The sequence below is a fragment of the Diadema antillarum genome, unplaced genomic scaffold, assembly GCF_040938485.1.
Source record: "Diadema antillarum isolate AM-2024a unplaced genomic scaffold, OU_Dant_1.0 scf00000151, whole genome shotgun sequence".
Taxonomy (NCBI): Eukaryota; Metazoa; Echinodermata; class Echinoidea; order Diadematoida; family Diadematidae; genus Diadema; species Diadema antillarum.
In genome coordinates, this window is record NW_027271040.1 from 1,862,522 (window position 1) to 1,887,102 (window position 24,581).

Genomic DNA, 24,581 nt, shown 5'->3' on the forward strand with positions numbered 1-24,581 from the left:
CCCACTCTTAGTTAAGCACCGTGTGGACACAAAAAACAACGAACTCGAAGTTAAGAGTGACCTCGCCGTAAACTCCAGCCCCCACAATTTCCCTCTGCTTCCGGGTCAACCTCCCAAACGTACACCACAAATACACTACACGTGAAAAACCTATGACGCACGACACAACAACATCATCTTTTCTTCCCATGTGCTTGATCTCTGAAACTGAACACGTCGAACTCGCTACTGTATTCTATATTCTTCTCCGACGCTAAAAAATTGTTTTCGACGTATATCTTCATAAAGGCATAAAGTCATCAGTGCAGTGCTATCTCTGCAGTGTAAGCGAGTCCGACAGGGTTGGACTATAGAATAAATAGATGCCTTGTTTGCAGTGTGGGCTGAAACTTCCAGTTTTGTGGTTTTAACATCGAGTGGGACCCACTCGTAGTTACGGGGGGGGGGGGGGGGGGGGGGGGGGGGCAGAAGCTTAACCTCGAGGTTTCGTAACCTCGAGGTTAAGATTCGTCGTGTGGACACACGTCGTAGTTAGGGGGCAAGAGCTAAACCTCGAGGTTTCCTAACCTCGAGGTTAGGGCCTGCCGTCTGAACGTAACTATTGTCTACCTTGGGATTGTAGCCAAAGACACATGAACGATCTAGACCGTACTTGAAGTAGGCTAATCATATTATTGTACTGGTCCATTGAGCAGGCTGCAATCTCAGATTTGTCACTTGATCTTGAGATTGACCTGAATGTTGTCAAACCCATTATCAGTTTTCCTCTGCTGACCACTGATATCCTTGACCATATGAGATCAGCTTTTGCCTTGTGGTGACATAAGATGTCCTAACATTATTTAAAAAAGAAAACTGCTCATGAGATGCTTGAAATTCTATTTTATGCATTTGCAGTTTGAAGGTTTTTTTTTTTTTACTATCTAAAGTTTTACAAGTAATCTGGAATTGTAGAATGCCAGCTACAAGATGAAATATTAGGAAGAAATAGCCATATTTTGCAAGCTGTGACAGTTCCTTGCATGTCGGATGATTAAGGTTTCATACCACTGGTACCAGTCTTGAGCATACAACAAATGTGGCAGTTTTATAGTATACTGTTAGATATACGGGATGTCATTAGCAGTGTAATTTTTTACGAATTGGGACTTCCCGACAATTTTGTGAGTGGTTTAATTTGTGATGCTGGAGCACAGCACTCTATAGTACCTATTAAATGTGTACTGGGTACCACCACATACATATTCGTTAAGAGTTAATATTTGCGCATGTTCTTAAATTCATGATTAGCACCAGGCTCACAAAATTCACAAAAATGAAAACCCTTCGAGATATGGCTTACTGGAAAGTGGAAATTTTGCAGTTTGGAAATTTTCACGCATTTTGCAGTTTGGAAATTTTCACGCATTTTGCGCAACCAAAACCATTAAAAAACAAAACAAAATCAAGCTGCTACCTTTAGAAGAGGGTTTTTGTGGGTTTCAAAAAATCGAAGAATTAATCGAAGGCTGATTCTAATTTATGGTTCGTTTTTCTGGAGACATTGCAGTTTAAAGTGATATAAAATCCCCCTTTTCAACGAGAATACCATGCAAAATCAGTGTGCTATGATGCATAATTGGGAAAGTAATTGCCAAGCCAAAAACCTTTCTACTGAGGTGATGAAAAATGTACAGAGACTACTAATTGGAGTTTTTGCTGCTGACTAAAGCAGATATTAACTATATGTGACCGTGCACCTCAAAACGAACATAAAGTCGCACACACTGATTTTGCGTGAGGACTGAAAATAAGTGAAATGAGTCAACCTTGCCGAACTTGAATTTTTCATATTTTCTGAAAGAGTGGGTCTTCTTTTACATTATGCTAAAATTTGGTATCATAAAACGGGCAGGAAAGTGTGGTTTTTTTTAGCAGTTTATCTCGAACATTTTTGGCAGAATAGTGTGATTAGATGTGTCTTTAGAATCCCTGTTTCATTTCTGAAAAACCTTGTCCACACTCTTCACTTTCAACTCTAATAACTTTTGAAAGGATAGTGCTACTGCTTTGAAAGTTGGCATTAATTATGGACAGAATGTGTTAATGAGGCATGCTTAATTTGATTTTAATCTAATAATCCCTTCATTGTTGTTACTCTGGTGGTTTACTTCCTGTTTTTTGTGCTATTCATCTCACAGCCAGCACGGTTTGGTAAAGATTAAGCGCTTGAATAGACACTGTACTTCAGAGCCTCTTTTCTCAGTTCACACTTTTCCTGAGTTTGTGCTTTCTTTCCAATATTTAGATAGGTTAGGAGAGTCCATTTGATTTGAGTTATACATCATTTTAAAGCTTAAAGTCTGCTTTTTCAGAATATGGTCTTAACTAAAAATTCATGTCTGGCGACTTTTTGTTTGTTTTGAGGTGCAGGGTCACATATTACAGACTTAATGACTTTGCACCCATCCATTGACTCAACAGAACCAGTCAATTTTTTCCCAAAAAACCAGGACACCTTTCTGGTTGCATGACGAGAGATGTAAGTCCACAGACTCAATTTTTGCTGCTCACTAAAGCATGGATTAACCATAAGATGGACTTGATAACTGTGTGTCCATACTGCCACTGTAATTTCTTCTATTTTTTTCCTGTTAAGTTGTGCTTGATTAGTTGGCAAAAGCATTCTAATTTGGTTCTCAGTGGTCCATGAGAAGATGTCTGAAATTCATATGTCTACAAACAGAAGATTGTCATAAAGTCATGCTCTGCACCAGAAGTGTATCAAATGAGTGCTACATATTATATTGATCAGTTGTGTTTGAAACAAATAAATTTTGAATTCAATAAAGACACATTTGTTCTGGTATTGGTCCATGGAAGAAATTTTGATGAAAAGCAATGATCAGGGTAAAGGCCTTTAATGCTGCAAGAAATACAAACAATTCAGAAAATCCTAAACTTTTCCCCCTACTAATAGATAATGGGCTCAATAGTGGACAACAATAGTCAACACAACAAGAAGATTGCCAATATTTTGTCCCCTCGATATGAATTCCACATGGTAATTTTGGGACAGGTCATATCATGTTTCAGGATTTATATATGTTTTAAAGCAATCGGTTAATGCCAGGCATATCACGTAGATGTATTGAGTCCCAGATATGCTACATATGAAATTAAAATTCATTTCATGATATCCATAACAAAGATCTGATTTTTTTTTTTTAGAGATATAATCTCATTTCTGTAGCTCCACTAGCACGTGCAGTTATACAACTTCGTGTGGTTTAAAGAGTTGAAATAACAACGAAAATAAGTTGTCACAGATTTTATATGTGTTTACCAGATTTTGGGACATTCTTGAATGAGCACAGGCATGCTTCTCCAAAGCATTCCGAGGGGGTTTGCTGGTCAGAACTTGGATAGAGGGTGTCTTGTTCTTTAAGGAATTCCTGCTCACAAGCCATTTCAGACAGAGTAAGTGTGACATACAAAATTCTGTTGAGTCCACATCTAAATCTACCTAAATGTGTTTGTCTAGCTGTAGAACAAACTTTTCCAATTTTGCCTTTAAAGGCACCTATAGCATGGACATGTCATGTTGTATATTTGCTTATTTGACAGGCAGTTGGTATTTCTGGAAGTCAATGTACATTGATAAAAGACAAGTTTGTTGATAAACAAGAATTTGATGAGAAAAGTTACTTCAGCTTTCAGATGACATTATGTAGGAGATACTGATGGGAGTTTCACAGAATGAAAATACCAATATATATGTGATCATGCCATAAAAACAAATATAGATGAACAAATAGTGTGTGTTGGCAATACTCATCATATATGCAGTATAGTGACTATTTCTTAAAGACAATTTCATATCTCTTTCACTGAGACAGCTGGATCCCTCAATAAGAGTTGAATATTACAAATATTTTGTGTTGTGTTCCTTATTTCTAGTGTTTATTTGATATATACCTGACTGTTCAATTAGCGCTTAAAAATGCTGTCTATGTTAACCATCAATTCATTGTGATAATCGTGACCATCTCACAGGAGTGGTTGTAGTTAAGAATCAAGAAATCAGTCACATCAATTCCTGATTTTGTACTGATGATTGGCAGAATTATGAATGCAGTCAGTGTAATTGATTATCCATATCATTATTTTTGTTATATTTGGAAAGTGCCTATCCTGTGAATTAGAATAAAAACAGAGATATTTGGAACTTTCATGATTGTGTATGTAGTTGAAGGTTTAGGAGCAGAAAGGAAGTGAAATGAATAAAAATCCAAGCTCAGTGTGCCCTGTACAATTGTTCTTGACATCAGAGGCACAAGACCCCAAAATAGTCATGTGACATTAATTAGCCATTGAAGGTCAAGATGTGACCTGTGTGGTAGTCAAAATGAAGACCCACATGTGGCATATGAACTCTCCTTCTCTCTCATTATGAGGAGTACAGTAGTCTCTGCATGATCGGGCAGTGTCGTGCTGAGCATTTCTAACCGGATTAACTGGAGAGCATGTTTCATTCATGTCAGAGATACAACATACTTATCATGTTCCTACATGTATCTGTATCACACACACACACACACAGCACAGTATGTCACTATATAGCCACAGTCTCAAGCTGGTCTCCGAGATGCTGCGAAGTATCCTTAGTTGCAGCCAAGTCACAGAGACTAATTTATGTTTCTGAGATGTCTCCGTGGTCTTGCGGAGACCCACTGGCATAAATGGAGATGTCTCAGAAGGTGCTCGTAAGTTGCCTTCTTGGTGAGAGCACAAGCCATTTTTTGGTCTTTGGAATCACTCATTGCTTCTTCAGAATTTATATGTTTGTCCATCTTAAAAACTTGCTATGGGAAAATAAGAAAATTCATCTCTTTTTTTTTGGGGGGGGGGAATTTGGCTCAGTAAAATAAAATGCCTACTTGATTATCGGGTAAATATTTCATGCACTGTAACCGTTTGTCCAGTCAGTACCACACTTAAACTGAGTATCCAATAAAATGGTACCTGATTATGTGGGGACTACTGTACCAGTGAATGAACTTAACGATTTATAGCTGTGGGTCAAGGATAAGTTAATTATGAATACATTAGGAGCAACTCCCCCGAAATTTTTTGGTATTTGGGATAAAAAGCAGGAAGTTAGCTGTAAGCCAGTCTGTGAAAGTAAGCCTTGTACAAGATGTGCTTGTACATTAAGCTTTTTGTTAATATAGGAAACTGAATTGAAATGATCAGTCAAAAACAAACTTGTTGACGTTGGTAGAACTAGATATTTGAACTTGGTGAATTGAAAACATCTCTTCAAGCAGGCAGTGAGCTCTGCACAAAGCTACGATGGTTGACAAATGTCACTCTATTCTCTCACTACACACCAAAGCAGAAGGGAATGGCTGATAGAGTACGTGCATCCAAAAATGCATGGCTCCAGGTTTTAGTTTTTCTAACTGGTGGTAATTATGAATTTCCCTTGGTTTTATCAACAAATTCTTCTGCAGCCTGCACATCACAGCCCTGCAAATTACAGTACTTAATCAGTGCCGAATGGATGGCAGTGGGTGAGCAGATCCCAGAGACTGGTCCTGCGCTTCCATCCCTCTCTCTCTCGTCGTCGACATTTCACCCTTCTGCGTGTAATGAGATTTTGATGAAAGCTACATATGCCTGGTGATATATATGTCATAATCTTGTTGACGGGATCCCGCCGGCGCGGAGGGTTGAGCCGAAAAACGTGTTTTCACGGTGGGAGAGGAGTGCGGCCCCGCCGTACTATCTAACAATTCAATTACACTGGTGTATATGAGCAGTTGATGAATAGAATGGGGATTGTTGGCGAGATATTGTGGGATGAGGGTGGGGTGGGTATAATGAGGGAGAAAGGGCAATGACAAATTGTTCTTCGTACCATTGTGTCAACGCCAAGGACATGTTACTTAGCTTGGCATAACACACGAGGATTCATTTATCAGAATTTGCAATTGTAGGTAAACCAAGTATACTAGTCAACTTACATTCTGTGTTTTCACAACATTAACAAGCAGCATTAAATTCTGTATGCGATTAAAAATTGATTCCATAAGCTGTTGTTTTGTGGGAATGGTACTATACTGATTTTGCTAATGTTATGTGAATTATTGTCCCCGCCGAACGAGTTCGAGCAGGGGACTATGAAACGGGCTCCGTACGTGTGTGTGTCCGTGTGTCCGTCCGTCCGTCCGTCCGTGTGTCCGTGTGTGCGTCCGTGTGTGATCAAAATCTTCAATTTGCTACTTCTCTGTCATTTATGAGCCAATTTTGATTCTGTTTGCTTTATATGATAGCACTACATGGGAGCTTTGAAACTTCTACACAGTATTTCAGTCGTGACCTTTGACCTTGACCTTTGACCTATATTGTACATTTTGCTACAAAATGCTACTCCTTCGCCATTTCTAACCCGATTTCGATTCCGTTTGCTTTATATGATGGCACTAGGTGAGGGCTTCAAAACTTCTACACAGAATTTTGACCTTTGACTTCTTTGACCTTTGACCTTGATTTTTGACCTATATTGTACATTTTGGTACAAAATGCTACTCCTTCGCCATTTCTAACCCAATTTCGATTCCGTTTGCTTTATGTGATGGCACTAGGTGAGGGCTTCAAAACTTCTACACAGAATTTTGACCTTTGCCTTCTTTGACCTTTGACCTTGATTTTTGACCTATATTGTACATTTTGCTACAAAATGCTACTCCTTCACCATTTCTAACCCGATTTCGATTCCGTTTGCTTAATGTGATGGCACTAGGTGAGGGCTTCAAAACTTCTACACAGAATTTTGACCTTTGCCTTCTTTGACCTTTGACCTTGATTTTTGACCTATATTGTACATTTTGCTACAAAATGCTACTCCTTCGCCATTTCTAACCCGATTTCGATTCCGTTTGCTTTATGTGATGGCACTAGGTGAGGGCTTCAAAACTTCTACACAGAATTTTGACCTTTGACTTCTTTGACCTTTGACCTTGATTTTTGACCTGTATTGTGCATTGGCTATAAAATGCTACTCCTTCACCATTTCTAACCCGATTTCGATTCCGTTTGCTTTATGTGATGGCACTAGGTGAGAGCTTCAAAACTTTTACACAGAATTTTGACCTTTGACTTCTTTGACCTTTGACCTTGATTTTTTACCTATATTGCACATTTTGCTACAAAATGCTACTTCCGGCGGGGACATATATTACGCACCGCGTAATTTCTACTTTTCCTTGTTGTTATTGTTATTGTTATTATTATTTTATTATTATATTTTTTATATATTTTTTTATTATTGTTATTATTGCTACTACTACTCCTACTACTACTATTGCTATTATTATTGTATAGAGTGGCAGCAGGTAGACATTGTTTGTCCTTGCAATATACATTCATTGATATGTTTGTATTATAGCCTCTTGACTGGATATAAAACAGATAGGAAATTGAGCCATGTATTCTTGGTAATCAAAGGTAGATATGTAAGTAATGCCCTTGGTGGGTGTACATACTGTTTTGTCTAATATGCCTGATTTGTTTAATACCTGCATTTTACAATAAGTACGCCAGACAAGACATGAGATGGAGAAATGTAATGCAACAGAAATGAAGCTGATATTTACAGATCATACAGAGAAAGCAGTGAGGATAAAAATATATGTGAAGCCCATGTACTTGACATTTTGTTAACCCCCCCCCCCCCCACTCAAAAGAAAGATAGATAGATACAGTCTTCTTATACCAGGGTAGCCTTTTCAGTGTTGCCACTGTTCAACCAGAGGGCCTTGCCATTACCCTAGTGTTGCCAGGTATGCATAATTTATACACCTGGTTTGAGAGGGACATGGTGGGTAAAAACATCTTGTACAAGGACGCAGACACTTGAAGAGATTCGAATTGGACACCCGTATGAAAAAAAAAAAGGATTCAAATGATTGAGAAATTTTAACTTTACATTATCACACATTGACAGTGATTGGTAGATGGTGTGATTAAGGATGCAGCACAAAACTACAGGAATTTGGTTCATGTGGATTTGATTGGTTATTGAGATACCAGCTAGGCCTACCTACCTAGCTCATCCACCCCAGCCAGCAAAGCGTATTAGACTATGATGTACAAGCTACGTCCGGCAAGTTAGCAGGTGTCTGCCAGATCGTGAGGTAATGAGACTCCTGATGGGTAACCACACAAGGTGTCATAAAATGGTGCATCCATTCTCCTTAAAGGGGAAAGTCCATCCTGATTTAAGTGTTCATCTGTATGAAAACCAACAATTCAGAGATGTAAATCAGTGCAATTTTTTTTTTCCCGGGGGGGGGGGGGGGGGGGGGGCGCACACATGAAGAAGTTATGGATGGTTTAAGACAACATATTTCAGAAAAATCAGAATGTTTACTGATCTACTTCACAGATTTTTCTGTTTTCATACAAAGAACATAAAAGTTAGGTGGGCTTTCCCTTTAAAGGAAGCTCTTGTTTTTAAACTTACCACTTTTTCACCTTTAATCTTGAAGAGGTAAGAGTGGCTGTCAAGTTTTAATCATGTGCGATTCTTGATTTTGAAATACGTGATTTTATCATTACTCATATCGGTTTTTATGTTCTACAATTTTCTTGTAATCGATTTCAAGAGTTGTGGAGAAGGTTCTCACCAAAGTGTTAATGGCTAGATTTTGGCAACATTTAAAGTAGAACCTCCCGAAAGTTGACATGGTAGTCAGAAACAAGCTATCACCTTGCCTTGAAGAGGTGTGAATTCATACTTAGGTTGGGAATAGTGGTTAAAAGTATGTTCTCAACTTAAATCCCCTCCAAATATTCATGCTATAATGTCTTGAATCAAGACTAGTACCGAGTTAATTTTACGTCTAGGGAATACCTAGGGATGGTAGCCTACAGTTGGGCAAACATAACTTGCCACTACTGATTGACTTTGGCTAACACTTTCCCTAGAGCAAACACTCTAGCCTAGTTTCAAGAAAAACTTCAACAACAACAAAAGCACTCATATCCACAAAAAAAGTGGAAGTAATTCGGATGTATGGCAAGGAAATGTCAACAGTACACCAACATGGTAACCATTCCTAAATGATCACTGGTTATTAAAGTATGCTAAAAACTGTTATGAAGGTAATGAGAGATGAAACAAGCAATATAAATAACAGATTTTTTAATTGTGTCAGTGATTTTTCAAAATCAGAGAATGAAAATCATGCAGACTAAGATTGCTACAACTTGTAAGTATTGCTTTTAATATTTACAGAAGTAAATGTTACATAAGGATCTATTCTTCTCTCTGGATAAAGACTTTCTTCACAAACTGCTTTATCACTGACTTGTTAAAGATTGGAAGATATCTTTCTAAATGAAAGATATGTCCAACTACAACAAAAATAACAGTACCAGCAACAATAATAACAACAACAACAGGAACCACTCTCTAAAATGGCACACCTCAAATTTTGGATGCAGGTTTATTCATTATTTGATTGTTATGGAGGATATGAGAAAAGACACTATTTGTGATAGGAGAAATATTTGTTGCGGAGAAAGTAGGGAAACAGTCAGTTGTGGGAACTGACATATGTTTAGCTTCCGATGGAATTAAGTACCCAGCCAAGTAAGATGGTGGCATAGGGCTTTAATAACCTTCCCACATTCCCTGGACAAACCGTTTGATGCCAAAGAGTCCGATCAGTTGCGTTGTCTTACTCTTGAGACATTGATCGGTTTGTGGAACTGTTCGGTGAAACACAAAATATTAAGCAGCCAAGAACGACAGAAATGGGCCATCACCTATGGCAACCAATAAGACCTGCACTTACCAATCCATAGATGATAACTGCCTGCTGGCTGCAGCCGATCAATTTCATTCTTTTATTTCTGTCATTCCACTTTTTTCTTTTTCTTGCTTTTTTTTTGGTTCCCTCTGTATATGTAAAGAAATGAAGAGTATGGAATAACTTAGTAGATTGTATTTTTTTAATAAAAAGAATTATATGGTGAGGAAAAAAGTGCAATGCGTATATATACCTCACCATAGCAAAGCTTGCATGTTGATTTTCTGTCTGTTGTTCTTATGAAGTGTGTACAGGTATTCATCTCTATACCAGGTTACTCAAGAATGTAATCTTCGGCTCAGGCTATTTATACCATATCAATGATACATGGGTCTTGTGTGTGATGAAAGCTCCCCATCATGTGCATGCAATTTTCTTTTCTAAAAAATTGTGTACAAGTATGTCTATCAAAATTATATGAATATGTATGGAAAATTTATGTTTGTTAATGTTCTGTGTAAGAGTACATGTAATATGAAATAAGTTTATTGTGTATGGTTACCCTTGGGGGCTGTGCATTTCTTCATCATATACATTGTAGATTTGTGATTCTTATTGTTTTATATTAACTGTATTCTTTCTCTCTTCATATTTTTGTATCTTGCAGGTAGATGTAGTAAGGAGAGTCCTATCATTTGACCTTGGCCAGAGGATTGTAGACATGTCAGAGCAAGAGGGCGCCACACTCGACGGAGGAGATGTCTTATTCACAGGTAGATATAATGCTCCGGTAACATAATGAGAAAATAGTGAACACTGATCATTTGATATTAGTCTGTACACATATCAATGTTGAGTGTATTTAGAATGGCATCAAATCCAACCAAGAGCATGATAAAAGTCTCATCAGAAATGCCCACAAAGTTAGAAAGTTGTGGAATTTATCTGTTTCACATAATTCACCAAGTGTAGGGAAATTGAAGGAGGTGACAATGTCATCGTATCACGTTTATCCCATTGATTTGTAAGGGCAAAAATGTTATCAAACTAATGTCTCTGGTCATTTTCTCTATTTTCAACCTCAGTTTCTTTCTCCCATAATGATGATAATAATACAGTTGAACCTCTTGTATCCGGACAAGTCGGGACCGGGGCTCATGCGGATAAGGGATTTGGCCGGATATGGGAGACTCAATGCTTTATACATGTACATATACATACACCTGTACTGATGTAGCCCATTGTAGTACCACATGTAGTAATGTGTATACTGCAACCTTTTCATTGTTACATTTGGGGATGTTTGGGGATGTTAAAATGTCTGAAGGTAAGCAATTTGGAAGGAAATTTGATGTAATGTATGTTAATCATGTTGGAAGTAATGTGTAATTCATGTGTGTTTGTGTAGGAGCTCTCAAGGAGTTGGGAATCCCCCTTTCCTCCCGTAATTATACCCCCGCCAAACGAAGTTTGAAGGGGGTATATAGGAATCAGCGGACGGTCGGGCGGTCGGTCGGGCGGTCGGTCGGGCGGTCGGTCCGTTGCAAATCTTGTGTCGCGAACTACTTCCTCAGTTTTCAACCGATTCCCATAAAACTTGGCACAGATGTGTGCCTTGGGTTGTAGATGTGCAAGACGTATTTTTTGACAGTACCCAAAAGTACGTTGCCATGGTAACGGCATATTATGGGCAAAAATGGGTACAAATCTTGCGTCGCGAACTCCTCCCACAGTTTTTGATCAATTTTTATGAAATTAGGTACAGATGTTCATCTGAATATGTTAATGTGCAAGACACATATTTCCGCAGTGGCAAAAAGTGCGTTGCCATGGTAACGGCATGTTATTGGTAAAATATAGGGCAAAATGCTTCATGGCAAAACTGCTTCATCAGTGTTCTTCCAATTCTCATGGAATTCATATTGAATGTTTGTCTTAGGATATAGGTCAGCATGACACATTTCTTGACAGTGACAAAAAGTATGTTGCCATGGTAACAGCTCACATATTATGAGCCAAAATGATGGAAAATTTTGTGTTGCAAACTACTTCCTCAGTTTTTGCCCAATTTCCATGAAACTTGGTACAGATGTGTGCCTTTGGTTGTAGATGTGCAAGACGCATTTTTCGACAGTACCCGAAAGTACGTTGCCATGGTAACGGCATATTAATGGCAGAAGATCAAGGAAAGATCTTGCGGATTTAACTACTTCCTCAGTTTTTTGACCAAAGCTTATGAAATGTGGCACACACCTTGATCTTGGTGGGAAGATGTGGAAGACATATTTTTCGGACGTGTCGGAAGCTGCGTTGCCATGGTAACGGCATATAAATGGCAGAAGATCAAGGAAAGATCTTGCGGATTGAACTACTTCCTCTGTATTCGACTGAAGCTCATGAAATGTGGCACACACATTGGTCTTGGTGGGAATACTGTCTTCAATGCATGTTTTCACCAAGTGCTGTAATTTCCTTGGGTAAGACTGTCGTCACGGGGCGGGGGTATTAATCACCTTCAGTGATATTTCTAGTTATTTTCAAAAAATCACGGCGAGATTGCGTCCGTATAATAGAGAGATCCGGATAAAGGGAGGCCGGATAAGAGAGGTTCAACTGTAATAATAATAATAATGATAATAATAATAATAATAATAATAATAATAATAATAATAATAATGATAATGATAATAATTGTAATAATAACAATTATAACAATAATAATGATTAAGATATTTTTATATAGCACAATTCAACACTAAAATAGGTTCACAAAGCACTTTACAAACAATATAATACGTATTTAACCTCTGAATAATGGTAGCAATTGCAGTTGAACTACAGTTACATTAACATACAAAATAACAACTGAAATAAAGGCATTTGATATAATGGTATAGTTCTGGAATATATAATGTACTCATAAAGGTTATTACAATACTTTAACTAATTTGATATGAAGGATACATCGTATACTTTCTAATATGTCGAAAGAGGAAATTGATTGGAGATTTGTGTACAGTTTTATTTAGAACTTGCAAAATACTGACATTAACTGTACTAATTTGAGTAGATAGTTGCAACTAATGTCACTAATATATGTGAAAAGCTCAGACACTAAAGTATATAACTTTTATATCTTGTGTACAGTTTGAATATCCCCCCCCCTCCCCATTTCTGTTCACATGAGCTTACTCTATTCATTAAAGTGAACTTGAAACTGGTAAGAAATGACAACAATTAACATGTATACTGTAAGGTGTGTCTCCTATTCTTCTACAAAGGCTATTTAGTGGCTTGTTAGTTTATGTGAATGACCATGCTTAAAAAGTGTCATATTTTGTTTCAGTTGTATGAGAAAAACTAGAACCATCTCATCCATGATTCATAGTGCCATCTTTACGGTGAAATGCAGTTAAATGGAATTTGTCAAAATGGGATAAATTTATATCAACATGGTAAGGTCAGTCCCCCATGTATTAAATGTAATGAGTCATGTTCCTCACCTAGTACACCCTACTTCTTAGTGGGGGGTGGGGGTGGGGGTGGGAGGGGGTGTAAAGATGATAAAACAAATATAGCAATCACAAGATGTCATTTTCACAAAGAAATTAGCTGCTCCCTCATATGCAAAATTACACACACACATACATGTACATACATACATACAGGATTGCAGAATTACAATGATTAATTCAACGTGGCAACATTACATCAATATTCAATTTCTTAGTAAAGAGAATTAGGGAAGCTAAATTCATTGATACAATCTGAAAATTTTGACTTTTCATGAAAAAATGACAACATAGAATTACATGTTTCCATGTTTTGACCAAAATTCACTGTTGAAGAATGTGTTGCCTTACCCAAGGCTCCACACTAACTTTTATATTTGGTGGCCCATTGGCAAACATCCGACCTTTTTTGGTGGCCCGATCAGGCCACCAAATTCTTCATTTCTGAAATTTTGGTGGCCCAACGTGCGTTTTTGATGGCCCCGGGCCACCGGGCCACCGTTAGTGTCGAGCCCTGCCTTACCAGAGCATTATGAAAAAGATGCCTGTGTGGTTTTAATCTTACCTCACTTAGAAATACCAAGTATGTGTAACCGAGAGGCATTTTTCCCGTATGAAAAATGAAACTGAAAGCCGATGAAGTAAAGGGTGATGAAAGAGAGAGTGAGAGACAGACAGACAGACAGACAGACAGACAGACAAACAGATAGGGAGGACCAAGAGAGATTGTTTTACAAAGGTAACAAGTAGGAGGCAGCATACCTTCAATACACAGAATCCTTGATTGAAGCAACCAGCACATACAGTTATCAATTACAGCAAAAGATACATTTCCATTAGCAAAATTTGGCCGGCCCCTCGGTGAATCCATCAAGAGAAACATGGACTGTTGCCCCAGGGATCGGAGGAGGATACTTGTTCTGGCCGACGATGCCTGGTTTTTCCCTGACATTTGGTTCCCGCACTCTGGGAGAGGGAGATCAGATGATAAATCAAGAGTTGAGCCTTCCCGGACAGGATCAATGGACATGGGGAGTACTGTAAAACATGATATATTCGCAGCATGAAATTTTCGCGAATTGGAGCCGACGGCCTTTTTTGTGGCATATTTTCGCAAATTGCCACTGGCATTCAATGCATATAGTGTAGACAAGAACTTTCGTGTGCATTTTAATTTCGTGAATCTTGGCGCTCGTAAAATTTGTGTAATTAGAATGCCCACTAACATTCCTCATTTTACAGTACACAAAAATGTCATCCTCGGAATGTGATGACTTCAAATTTGGAAGAAATAGCGGCAATATGGGGAAAAAATCATGCATTTTTTTTTTAAAGTGTCAGTTCAGTTTCACAATACAAAAAATTGTATATAGTTAAACATGATGTATGTACATGTAGCTACCCATTTCCTTTGGCAAACAGTGTGGTGAACTTTGTGTTGTAGGTTGTGCAAAAAAAAAAAATAAATAACAATGTTGTTCTGAAGAAAAGCTAATTGATAGCAAATGCAACAGAATGTTTTTCTTGTGGAGATTGAACAAGTGAATAAGATTCAGCATGACAGTTTTTAGCATCAGCAAATCAATCTACTGACCCAAATGCAAACTAGAATGACAGTCTGTTATTTCATGTCATGTGACTCTCATGTGATTGTCATGTGACTGTCATGCTACTGTCATGTGACTGTTACTTCTCCCTTGGCAGTATGCATCATGTGCATTCAACACTAAAAGACATATCAAGTCAGATGAATTTTCTTGACTCGCCTGTGGTATAAAGGAAGTCACAATGTAATATCATTTATTGAACCTTGTGGGAAGACATCACAAAATGTGGGTCCTGTGAAAGGTTTTTGATCATTGACATGGTACATATTACCAACAAATACTGTAAAACATGATATATTCGCGGCATGAAATTTTCGCGAACTGCTACTGGCATTCAATGCATGTAGTGTAGACAAAAGCTTTCGCGTGCATTTTAATTTTGCGAATTTTGGCACTCGCGAAATTCGCGAAATTAAAATGCACGCGAAAATTCCTTGTTTTACAGTATGTTCTATCTGAAGTTATCAGTGGTTGGTGATGATAACAACAATTACATACTCAACCTGGCAAAGGTGATGGCGTTTTTTACATGGTGAATCACGGAAGTGTACTGTATTTCCTTTTTTGACATACAGATTGAGATGACTCTCATTCATGTCAGATCTCAGTGGCCTATTTACAGGTGGGAGATGACTGAAAAGAAATTGCAGTTGGGAAATCATTTGCCAAAAACATGATTTTTATGTTGTTGTTTTTTTTTTTTTGTGTGTGTAGAATCAGGAAGATGGTTGTTAGATGCTGCCATCATTGCATCTCCAGTTTGCATGTTTTGTTCAAAACATGCCAGACTTTACAATTCTGAAACTTTCTTGATCTGTGAGCAATTTTAGTGACACTTCCATTGATCGGTTTTCCCAGTTTTGTCTTATTTATGAAAGCCACCTTCAGCATGAACAAGTGATGTAGTGAAAGTGCTCCTGTAGCAGTCTCATAGTGATGGGCAGCCTAATTCCGTACATATCTGTAGGATACCACTCTCTGTGGCAGCTGTATGCTAGGAAATTTCTGATTTAAAGGTATTTACCATTTGCAGATGAAACAAATACCCAGCTTTAGTGCTTCAAAATAGTTCTAAAATGTTAGGGATAGAAACAACCAATATAAAATTTTTCATCAGTGTAATCAATGTTAAGTATTGTTAGATATACAAAATGTGAACAATGGTTATAATAAAATTGTTTTTTATAGAAGAAACCCTCTACAGTTATGGTGAATTCTACTGAAAAATAGTGATATCTCCTCCATATTTTAGCTTTATTTCAATTTTTGTATATGGTAGGATGTTTTGTGATACAACTGACCTACACATATGCATCAAATGTGATAACTTGAACATTTTTGAAATCACTGCTCCCAATGGTAAATAGAGCCATTAAGATCCAATTCCTCTTAATTCAATGCATCATTTCGTTGTTGTTTTTTATTATTTTACTATTTTCTGTGGGGTAGAGGGAATACATTTGAAGGGAAAGTTCTTATTAGCCTAGTTTCCTGCCTTTTTTTTCCTCCTGTCATGTGGTTTTTCTCTCAAGGAATGAAAATCTCCTCTCCATCTCATCACAGCTTCAATGTTCTTCCCAAAGTTCACTTCATGTAGGTGAACATAATACCAGAGGTGAATGTTGCCCGGCTTGATATCCAAGAGCTGAACACATCTACACACACTGCATACTTATTAGATTAGTTGGCTTCTTATGCTTCTCTTTGCGAGGAAAATTACAATTTCAGATATCGATACCAACAGGTTATCATCATGAGGGTGCTAAAATTAGAAAGTTCATGCCAGAGGCTACCATAAGAGTTTGTGCCTCTACACAGGATGTGTGTTACAAGAATACAGCAAAGTGCAGCTCAAACACATGGACTTGAGTAGGGGCACTGTGGTACAGGGGATATGGCTCTTGACTTGGAAATGGAGGCCCCAAGTTCAAGTCCTGCCAAGTGCTTACGTCCTTGGACAAGACAGTTTTAACCAAGATGCCCCTCTTGACCTAGATGTTAAAATGGGTACCTGGCAATTCTGGGAGTATATAATAGTTGCAGGGCCCTCAAGAAGAAGTGGGGCAAGTCCAAGATAAGGTCCCCTCAGAAGGCAAAATTTCATCTTTGCTCAATATTGACATGTTTGGTATCATTTTGAAGCTTATGAGTTGAAGTTTTGATTTCCATGGAGGAAAAAATTATATTACGTAAATTTATGCAAATTTCAAGGGCTTCATTTGCATAAATGTGAAACACAGCGTTACGTATGGGACATTTATAAAAATTCATATTAATTCAAAGGAAAGCAAATGATATTTGATTAATATGTGGACATAAGAAGTTCATCAAATAGTTTAACTTGGTATGAAAATTTAGGGATTATGCAAATGATTATGCAAATTAGCTCGTGTCCTATCATGACATGTCCCATACGTAACAAATTGAGGTCATTTTTTTAGGTTTTTTCTGAAATTGCTAAGGTTATATTAATGCCCTTTTGGAAAGTTCTAATTTATTGTTTAGAGAAATTAAATACCATAGAAAAAAGAAAAAACAGTAAAAGGAATATTTTTTATTAGGCATTGAAATAATGTTACGTATGGGACAAATGCGTTACGTATGGGACATCCTCATACATAATGCATGTGAATGCATGTAGCTAGCTGGGAAGGTCTCTCAGTACACAAATGGTCAATCATCCTGAAGAAAGCATCCCAACATTGTAGCTACTTTTTGAGTTATAGACACTTTAAACAATACATGTACTTGACTGAACAATTTTCTGAAAGGGGGAGGGGAAAATGGCAAAATACACAATGAAAAATCAGCATTAAAGGGATGGTTTAGTTTTTTGTGGAAATGGGGATTCAGTTTTCAACATTTAATGAGATGATTGGAAACTAATTATATGAATTACTAAAGAGCATACAATCCTAAGACTAGAGGAATTCAAAGTTAAGTGATGGAGATCCAAGTTGAAATGGTTGTGATATAAATATTTAAACAGAATATAAAGTAAAATGATTTTTTTTTTTTTTACTGCAAGTGATACACAAATTGTCCTTCTTCAGGTTTCAATAATAGCCACGACAAAATTCATGGGTAATCTACTCGATCACTGGGGTTCCATGCAGCAGGTATTGCTTATTTATAAAAATTAATATTTCTTGTGTCAAGTTGTTTTTTATTGAAACGAAATGGCAAACTGCCCTTCATCAATGGAAGTAAACACCTTCAACTATTCAAGTTTTCAGTAGTAACTATCCTGATAAAAATAGGGCATACATACCCGGTACTCAGGTTGGTCATAGAAATATAGAATATGATTAAATATGATTATGATGGTAAATATTTGGGGAATATTGTTCCCTTGTCAATCTGGATCAGTATTTGAGTAGTGTCAACTGATTCCATTTCAATAATTATGCAAAAATTTGTTTATGGGTATTTTGCAAAATTATTTTGCAAAATACCCATAAACAAGTCTCTCCACACACTTAACGAATGGGGGACAAGGGGCATGCATACTCAGGTTGGTCATAAAAATATAAAAATATGATTGAATATGATTAGGATGGTGAATATTTGGGAAATATTGTTTCCTTGACAATCTGGATCAGTATTTGAGTAGTTTCAACTGATTTTACTTCAATAATTATGCAAAATACCCATAAACATGGTTCTTCACACACTAAATGAATGGGGGACAAACTGTCCCATACGTAACTGTCCCATACGTAACACGTCATGTCTGTCTTTAATTAGAACCTGTAATTAAAACTTTTTACCTAATGACACGAAACTTACCTGTGATAATCTTGAGTGTTGTGACTTTCATCACAGTGAGTTACAAGTTGTAGAATGAAATACTTTCAGAGAGTTTTGAGGTTGAAAAAAATGTTCAAAAAAACAAAAATTTTCTGGTCCCATACGTAACGGCACATATTTTCTCTTCTAGAATATAAATGTGAAGGTCATTTTTCTCCATTTTTTGCATGATCATACTTCTCCTAGATATCAATCACCATGATAAAGTTTAATATGGTCAAAAGCCATTAACACTATTTTTCAGGTCATAAAAGTCTCTGAATGTCCCATACGTAACGCGCGTGTTATCTTGGACTTGCCCAGTGTACTATCACTGAAGGATCTGCCCTAGGTAAATACCATAAGAATACATCATCATCCACAAAGCAGTCATATATTTTTAAGTGCCTTGAACTGTGTCTTTTAAAGCAAATATCGGTATATTTCACTTTACAATCATCATGGAAGATAGCCATGGATGATTTTAGACAAATGTTGCCCCCCCCCCCCCAAAAAAATGATAGTTTTCTGTACAAGTGCAGGAATATTTCCTGCAATATAAAGTTATAGAAGAAGATTATTTGTAGGCTCTCCACTGTAGCAACATCTGTGTTAATATCTAACAGAGCAATATCTGTGTTAATCTATAATGGAGCAATATCTGTGTCGATGTGTAATGGGAGCAATATCCGTGTTAGCATGTAATTACATGCCATTCCCCCTTAAATCGCAGTAATTTTCTTTACTCATGAATGATAACAGAAGCCATAAATGTTGAATTGCATTGTTTTATAAAAGGATTCAATCCCCCCCCCCCACACACACACCCGCAAACACTCTTTTGATGTTCTTTACTTGAATTTCATTGGGCGTCAGCAGCATATTCACATTAAATCAAATATATTCAGAAAATAGAACACACACAAATGCACTTATACATGATGTGTATTTGTTTGAGGAAAGATTTTGTGGATGCTTATCTTGTTGACAAAATTTCATATATAAATGTTGCAGAATGTTATGAATGTAATTCACATATTTACAAGTTGCTTGTTTTGTTCAGATATATGAAAGATTTTGATTAATGAATATTGAAGAATATATCAATGTATTTCATATCTTTACAGGATGCTTATCTAGTTAAGATGTAAAAGAACTTGATAAATAGTATAAATATAAAAATATATCAATATATTACTCTGAATTAATATTGAGGAATATTGAGGAATATGTCCACGTATTTCATGTCTTAACAGGATGCTTATCTTGTTAAGATATGAAAGAACTTGATAAATAGTATGAATATTGGAGAATATATCAATATATTCCTCTGAATGAATACTGTAAAACATGATATATTCGCAGCACGAAATTTTCGCGAATTGGAGCCGACGGCCTTTTTCGTGGCATGAAATTTTTGCGAATTGCCACAGGCGTTTAATGCATATAGTGTAGACGAGAAATTTCGCGTGCATTTTAATTTCGCGAATCTTGGCGCTCGCGAAATTCGCGAAATTAAAATGCACGCGAACATTCCTCGTTTTACAGTATTGAGGAATATAGAGGAATATATCAATGTATTTCATATCTTAACAGGATGCTTATCTTGTTAAGATGTAAAAGAACTTGATAAATAGTATGGATATTGAAGAATATATCAATATATTACTCTGTTTTTCATGGGGGCAGCAGTCTGTCTATTCTTTTTGATGGAATAAGATGCTGTAGGGTTTTGTCCTTTAAAGGAGTAGCATTTTTTTTTTCTGGTAAATGAAACGGACAGCCATATCTCCATGGAAACCAGAGTTTCAACAGACAGACAGTCTTCCATGCACTTTAAAATGTGATGCCGCATAAAAATTCCTCATGCAGATGTCACACTCGTCAAGCCCACAATGCTCCCTCTTCACTTTTATGCAACCACATTCAGCCGTCTGGCTGACATTCTTTCCGAGCACGTAGGAGTGCGGCAAGCGCAGCATTCGTCATTGTGTTCCCAAGCAGTTACAAATACGCGCAGTTCCCTCGCCTGGTGTCAATAAATCACGCTTTTTACCACCAGGTGGGGAATTACTCCCAGTATATGAGCTCTGGTTGGTGTCTGGTCTTTTTACCGGGCACATACATAAACCAGATTTTTTTTTTCTCTCCTTTACAATCCATTCATATGGCTAATAATTCAGCCAGGCTGCATTGGCTAATGTCATGTCGCAGAAGATACCCTATGACATACAAAGCAAAATGGTATTGTTCAATAGTGCATACCTGGGGCCCGTTGCATAAAATTTGCTATTATGGTAACTTTGCCATCCAATGGTAACTTCCATGGAATTCTTGATTTTGATTGGCTGTTGAGTATTGTTGCCATGTTAGTTACCATTGGATGGCAAAGTTACCATAATAGTAACTTTTATGCAACGGGCCCGTGGTATATTCCCCAGCTTTTTTTTATTTGTGCAACATGCAGTTGGACTGATTTTAACAAATTTAAAAACTTAGATATTGCCACCCATAACTCGAATGTCCAATGTGTCACCTTCAAATGGGGAAATCCCTACATTTTTCCTTGAAAGGAGTAATACTTACTCTTCATTCTATCACTGTGATTTTTAAGCAGGGATACCACCATTCTCAAATAGTCTTGTGCATCCCAATTTGCAAAATATTATAACAGTAGTTCATTCATGAATACATGCATCTCTTGTATATTGTCACCCATAACTCGAATGTCCTATGTGTCATCTTCAAATGGGGAATTCTTACATTCTTATTTGAAAGGAGTAATACCTGTACTTATTCTTCATTCCACCACTGTGATTTTTAAGCAGGGATACCAACACATTCAAAATAGTCTTGGTCATCCCAATTTGTGAAATATAGCAGTAATTCATGAATGCATGCATGTCTTATGTATGCAATATCTTGGTGCTTATTTTTGAACATGTATTACAAAACTAAAGCTGTGTGGGAGAAGGCTAAATCTTGAGTGGTAGAAATTACATCATTTAGCAATAGACATACAGATAGGGCAGGAAAAAAAAATCAAACTGAAAGCAAGAGAGATTTTGTGAAAATGGCCTCAAGGAAGGGTAGTTAAGTCCCTGCATGAAGTAGAGTGTGATGGTTGAAATGTTGATATGGGCTGTTGTCTTTGGTCAACTGCCAAGACTGATTTGATACTATTATTTATGACTGGTTAAATTGGCACCACACGACATCAATCTCTATATGTGGTGCCATGAATCTTGCTCAGAAAATCCTTCATGAAATGAAAAGTAGTAATGTTGTGAAGACACGTTTTATGCTGTGTTAACTTTTTGATGCTGTTACAATTCTAGACTATGCAGCTGGTGTGCATAATCTAATGATGCAGTACTGGTACTCTGCATTCAAATGCATGAGATACAAATATGTATATACAATTTTTTAATACATATACAATATTGGTGGAATTTTTTATAGAAGGTAATGTCAAGAATTCTTGTGTCATCTTGGCAAAGGGTTGGGAAGGAGGAGAAGGTTAATACCAGCGAGTCACTTGCGGGAGTGATGACATCCTCTGTGTTGCCATGGAGACAAGAGACCTCCCATCAGAGGAGACATGGCTGCCACTGAGCCTGCTTATCTCATGCAACTAATGACGTCCCAGTCAGTTGCTGCGCCATCACGGTTGGTTGCCCGTCTTTGATCTCCCGTCTGGCGTGCCGTGCTCTGCTTCTGACAGGAATGTGGGGTGATGCTTATGATTTCATCCAGGATCCCCATTCTGCAGGCCTTCACCCACTTGTGACTATAGAGGGCCTGTGTCAACTCTGAGGTTTATGTTTGTGGCATGGTATTACCAATAAATGCAGACTAGTGGCGGATCCAGGGGGAGCACACCCAGCGCGCACCCTCCCTTTATTTTTTGTTAAAACAAAATAAATAAAAAGAGAAAGGGGGGGGGGGCTGTGCGTGCATCCCCCTTTAATTTTGTTAAGGCGCCCCTGCAGACAGCCTCATTGCTTTCAGGAAATGGGAGGTTATGAGAGCTTATACTACCAGGCCTCAACACGGGTCTCTTTTCGTGGCCCGATTGCGCACTTAAGATTCCGAATTGATTGTTGTATTTCCGTTTATTTTGGACCACTACCTTTCTTTATCAGGCCACCAAAATTTAAGCTTTGAAGATTGTAGTGGCCTGAATGGGCCGCAAGAGAAAATTGTTAGTGTCGAGCCCTGATGAATGTATATGTGTAATGTAAAACAGTGTAAGAAATAACCAGCAATTACTGACATTTCTGTGACTGTTCGGTCTTCTTTGTGTTTGCTCTCATTTTCAGGAAAGGAGTTCTTTGTGGGACTCTCAAAGCGGACAAATATGAAGGGTGCCATGTTTCTAGCCGACACGTTTGAGAACTACCCCGTGTCCCCCATCAAGCTGGCCGAGGGCTCCCTCCATCTCAAGTCCTTTATGAGCATGGCTAGTCCAGGGGTCATTGCAGTCGGGTCCAGCAAGGTGGCACAAAAGGCCCTAAAAGTATGCAAGCCGAATCACATTGTTGTTGCAGATCACTTCTGTTAAGTTGTGCTATGCCCATGAGTCCAGTAGTAATTAATGGCATATTTCAGGTGTTTTGTTGCTGATGTTATTTGTTTGTTTGGGTTTTTATAGCAATCATTTTCTGGCAGTCAGTATGTTTGTAAGACCAAGTAGGCATCAGAATACCATAGTGCCACAAAAAGTCCATTGTTAAATGACAGGGCTGAAAAAAAAATAATTGAATTCCTTTTCATAGATGGTATATAAGGTGAATATGCAAACCTTGAACCTTGAAAAAGGTTCAAAATCCAAATTTGTGTGGTGCCTGACCAAAATGCACGATGTAAATGACAATTCTTTTGGAAACACTCTTTGCTCATTTATCTGACAATGCCACTACTCACAGTCACATATTGTATAGAGTGATGGTGAGGTTGCTCCAAAGTCGGTACCGGTAAAGGCATAAGAGTTGGGATTAAAAAGGCATTGAAAGTAAATGTATAATTGAGGACAGATGTATGCAATATTTTCAACAACAAAAAACCACCAAAAATTTGTGTGTGTACTTGAGAAGCATTCCCCTTCCCCCAGTAAACTGTATAAATGTGTTCAAATAACTCCATGTGTGACGTTATCTCTTCTAATTCACGTCTTTACTTCCTCCCATTCATGCAGGAAATTGAGTCCAAGGCATCATTTAAGTACAGCAAAGTTACGCTACCTGACGACGAGGCAGCCAACTGTGTCTACGTCAACCGCACACTAATACACTGTTCACAGGAGGACTTCCCAGAAAGTTACAAGGTACTCCTGAAACAACAACAACAATAATAACAGCAGCAGCAACAACAGCAACAACAACAACAACAACAACAACAACAACAACAACAACAAATCATCAAGCATCACATACTGTCTTTAGACACATCAGGGTCCCATTTCATTATGGATGTTAGGGTAGCAACTCTTGCTTGAATAGTAACTTTCCATAGCGACAGCCAATCAGAAAGCTAGATTTTTAACGCTACCATGACAACTGCCATTCCAGCAAGAGATGCTATCGTAACAACTTTTCATGAAATGGGGCCCTGGTCTGCTGTAACTCAAATACTGAACAAATATATAAAGCTGAGTTAATGAATGACAAAGCTCACTCTTGAAAAGAAATTAATTTGTGAATTGACCACGCATGATTATTAAAGGTTCACAAACCCGGGATCCAAGAGGGCGCTGTTTTAATGGTGTGATATTCGCTGCCATCTTCAACGACATCGAGTAGTTAACCCATTCCTTCTGCAGTTCTCTGAGTTCCTTTAATGCCCCTAAACAAGATTCTTTTTGCCTGTCGACA

At 37.7% G+C, this 24,581-nt stretch overlaps 1 protein-coding gene across 1 annotated transcript in view; it reads left to right on the top strand.

Moving 5' to 3' along the window:
• LOC139721878 (N(G),N(G)-dimethylarginine dimethylaminohydrolase 1-like) overlaps window positions 1–24,581 on the top strand; it is an 88,616-nt gene that overhangs the window by 59,335 nt on the left and 4,700 nt on the right. Inside the window, exons 2-4 of the mRNA XM_071633200.1 lie at window positions 10,468–10,573; window positions 23,031–23,227; window positions 23,906–24,034. Coding sequence (XP_071489301.1) covers window positions 10,468–10,573; window positions 23,031–23,227; window positions 23,906–24,034 — 432 coding nt within the window. The remainder of the gene's footprint in view (window positions 1–10,467; window positions 10,574–23,030; window positions 23,228–23,905; window positions 24,035–24,581) is intronic.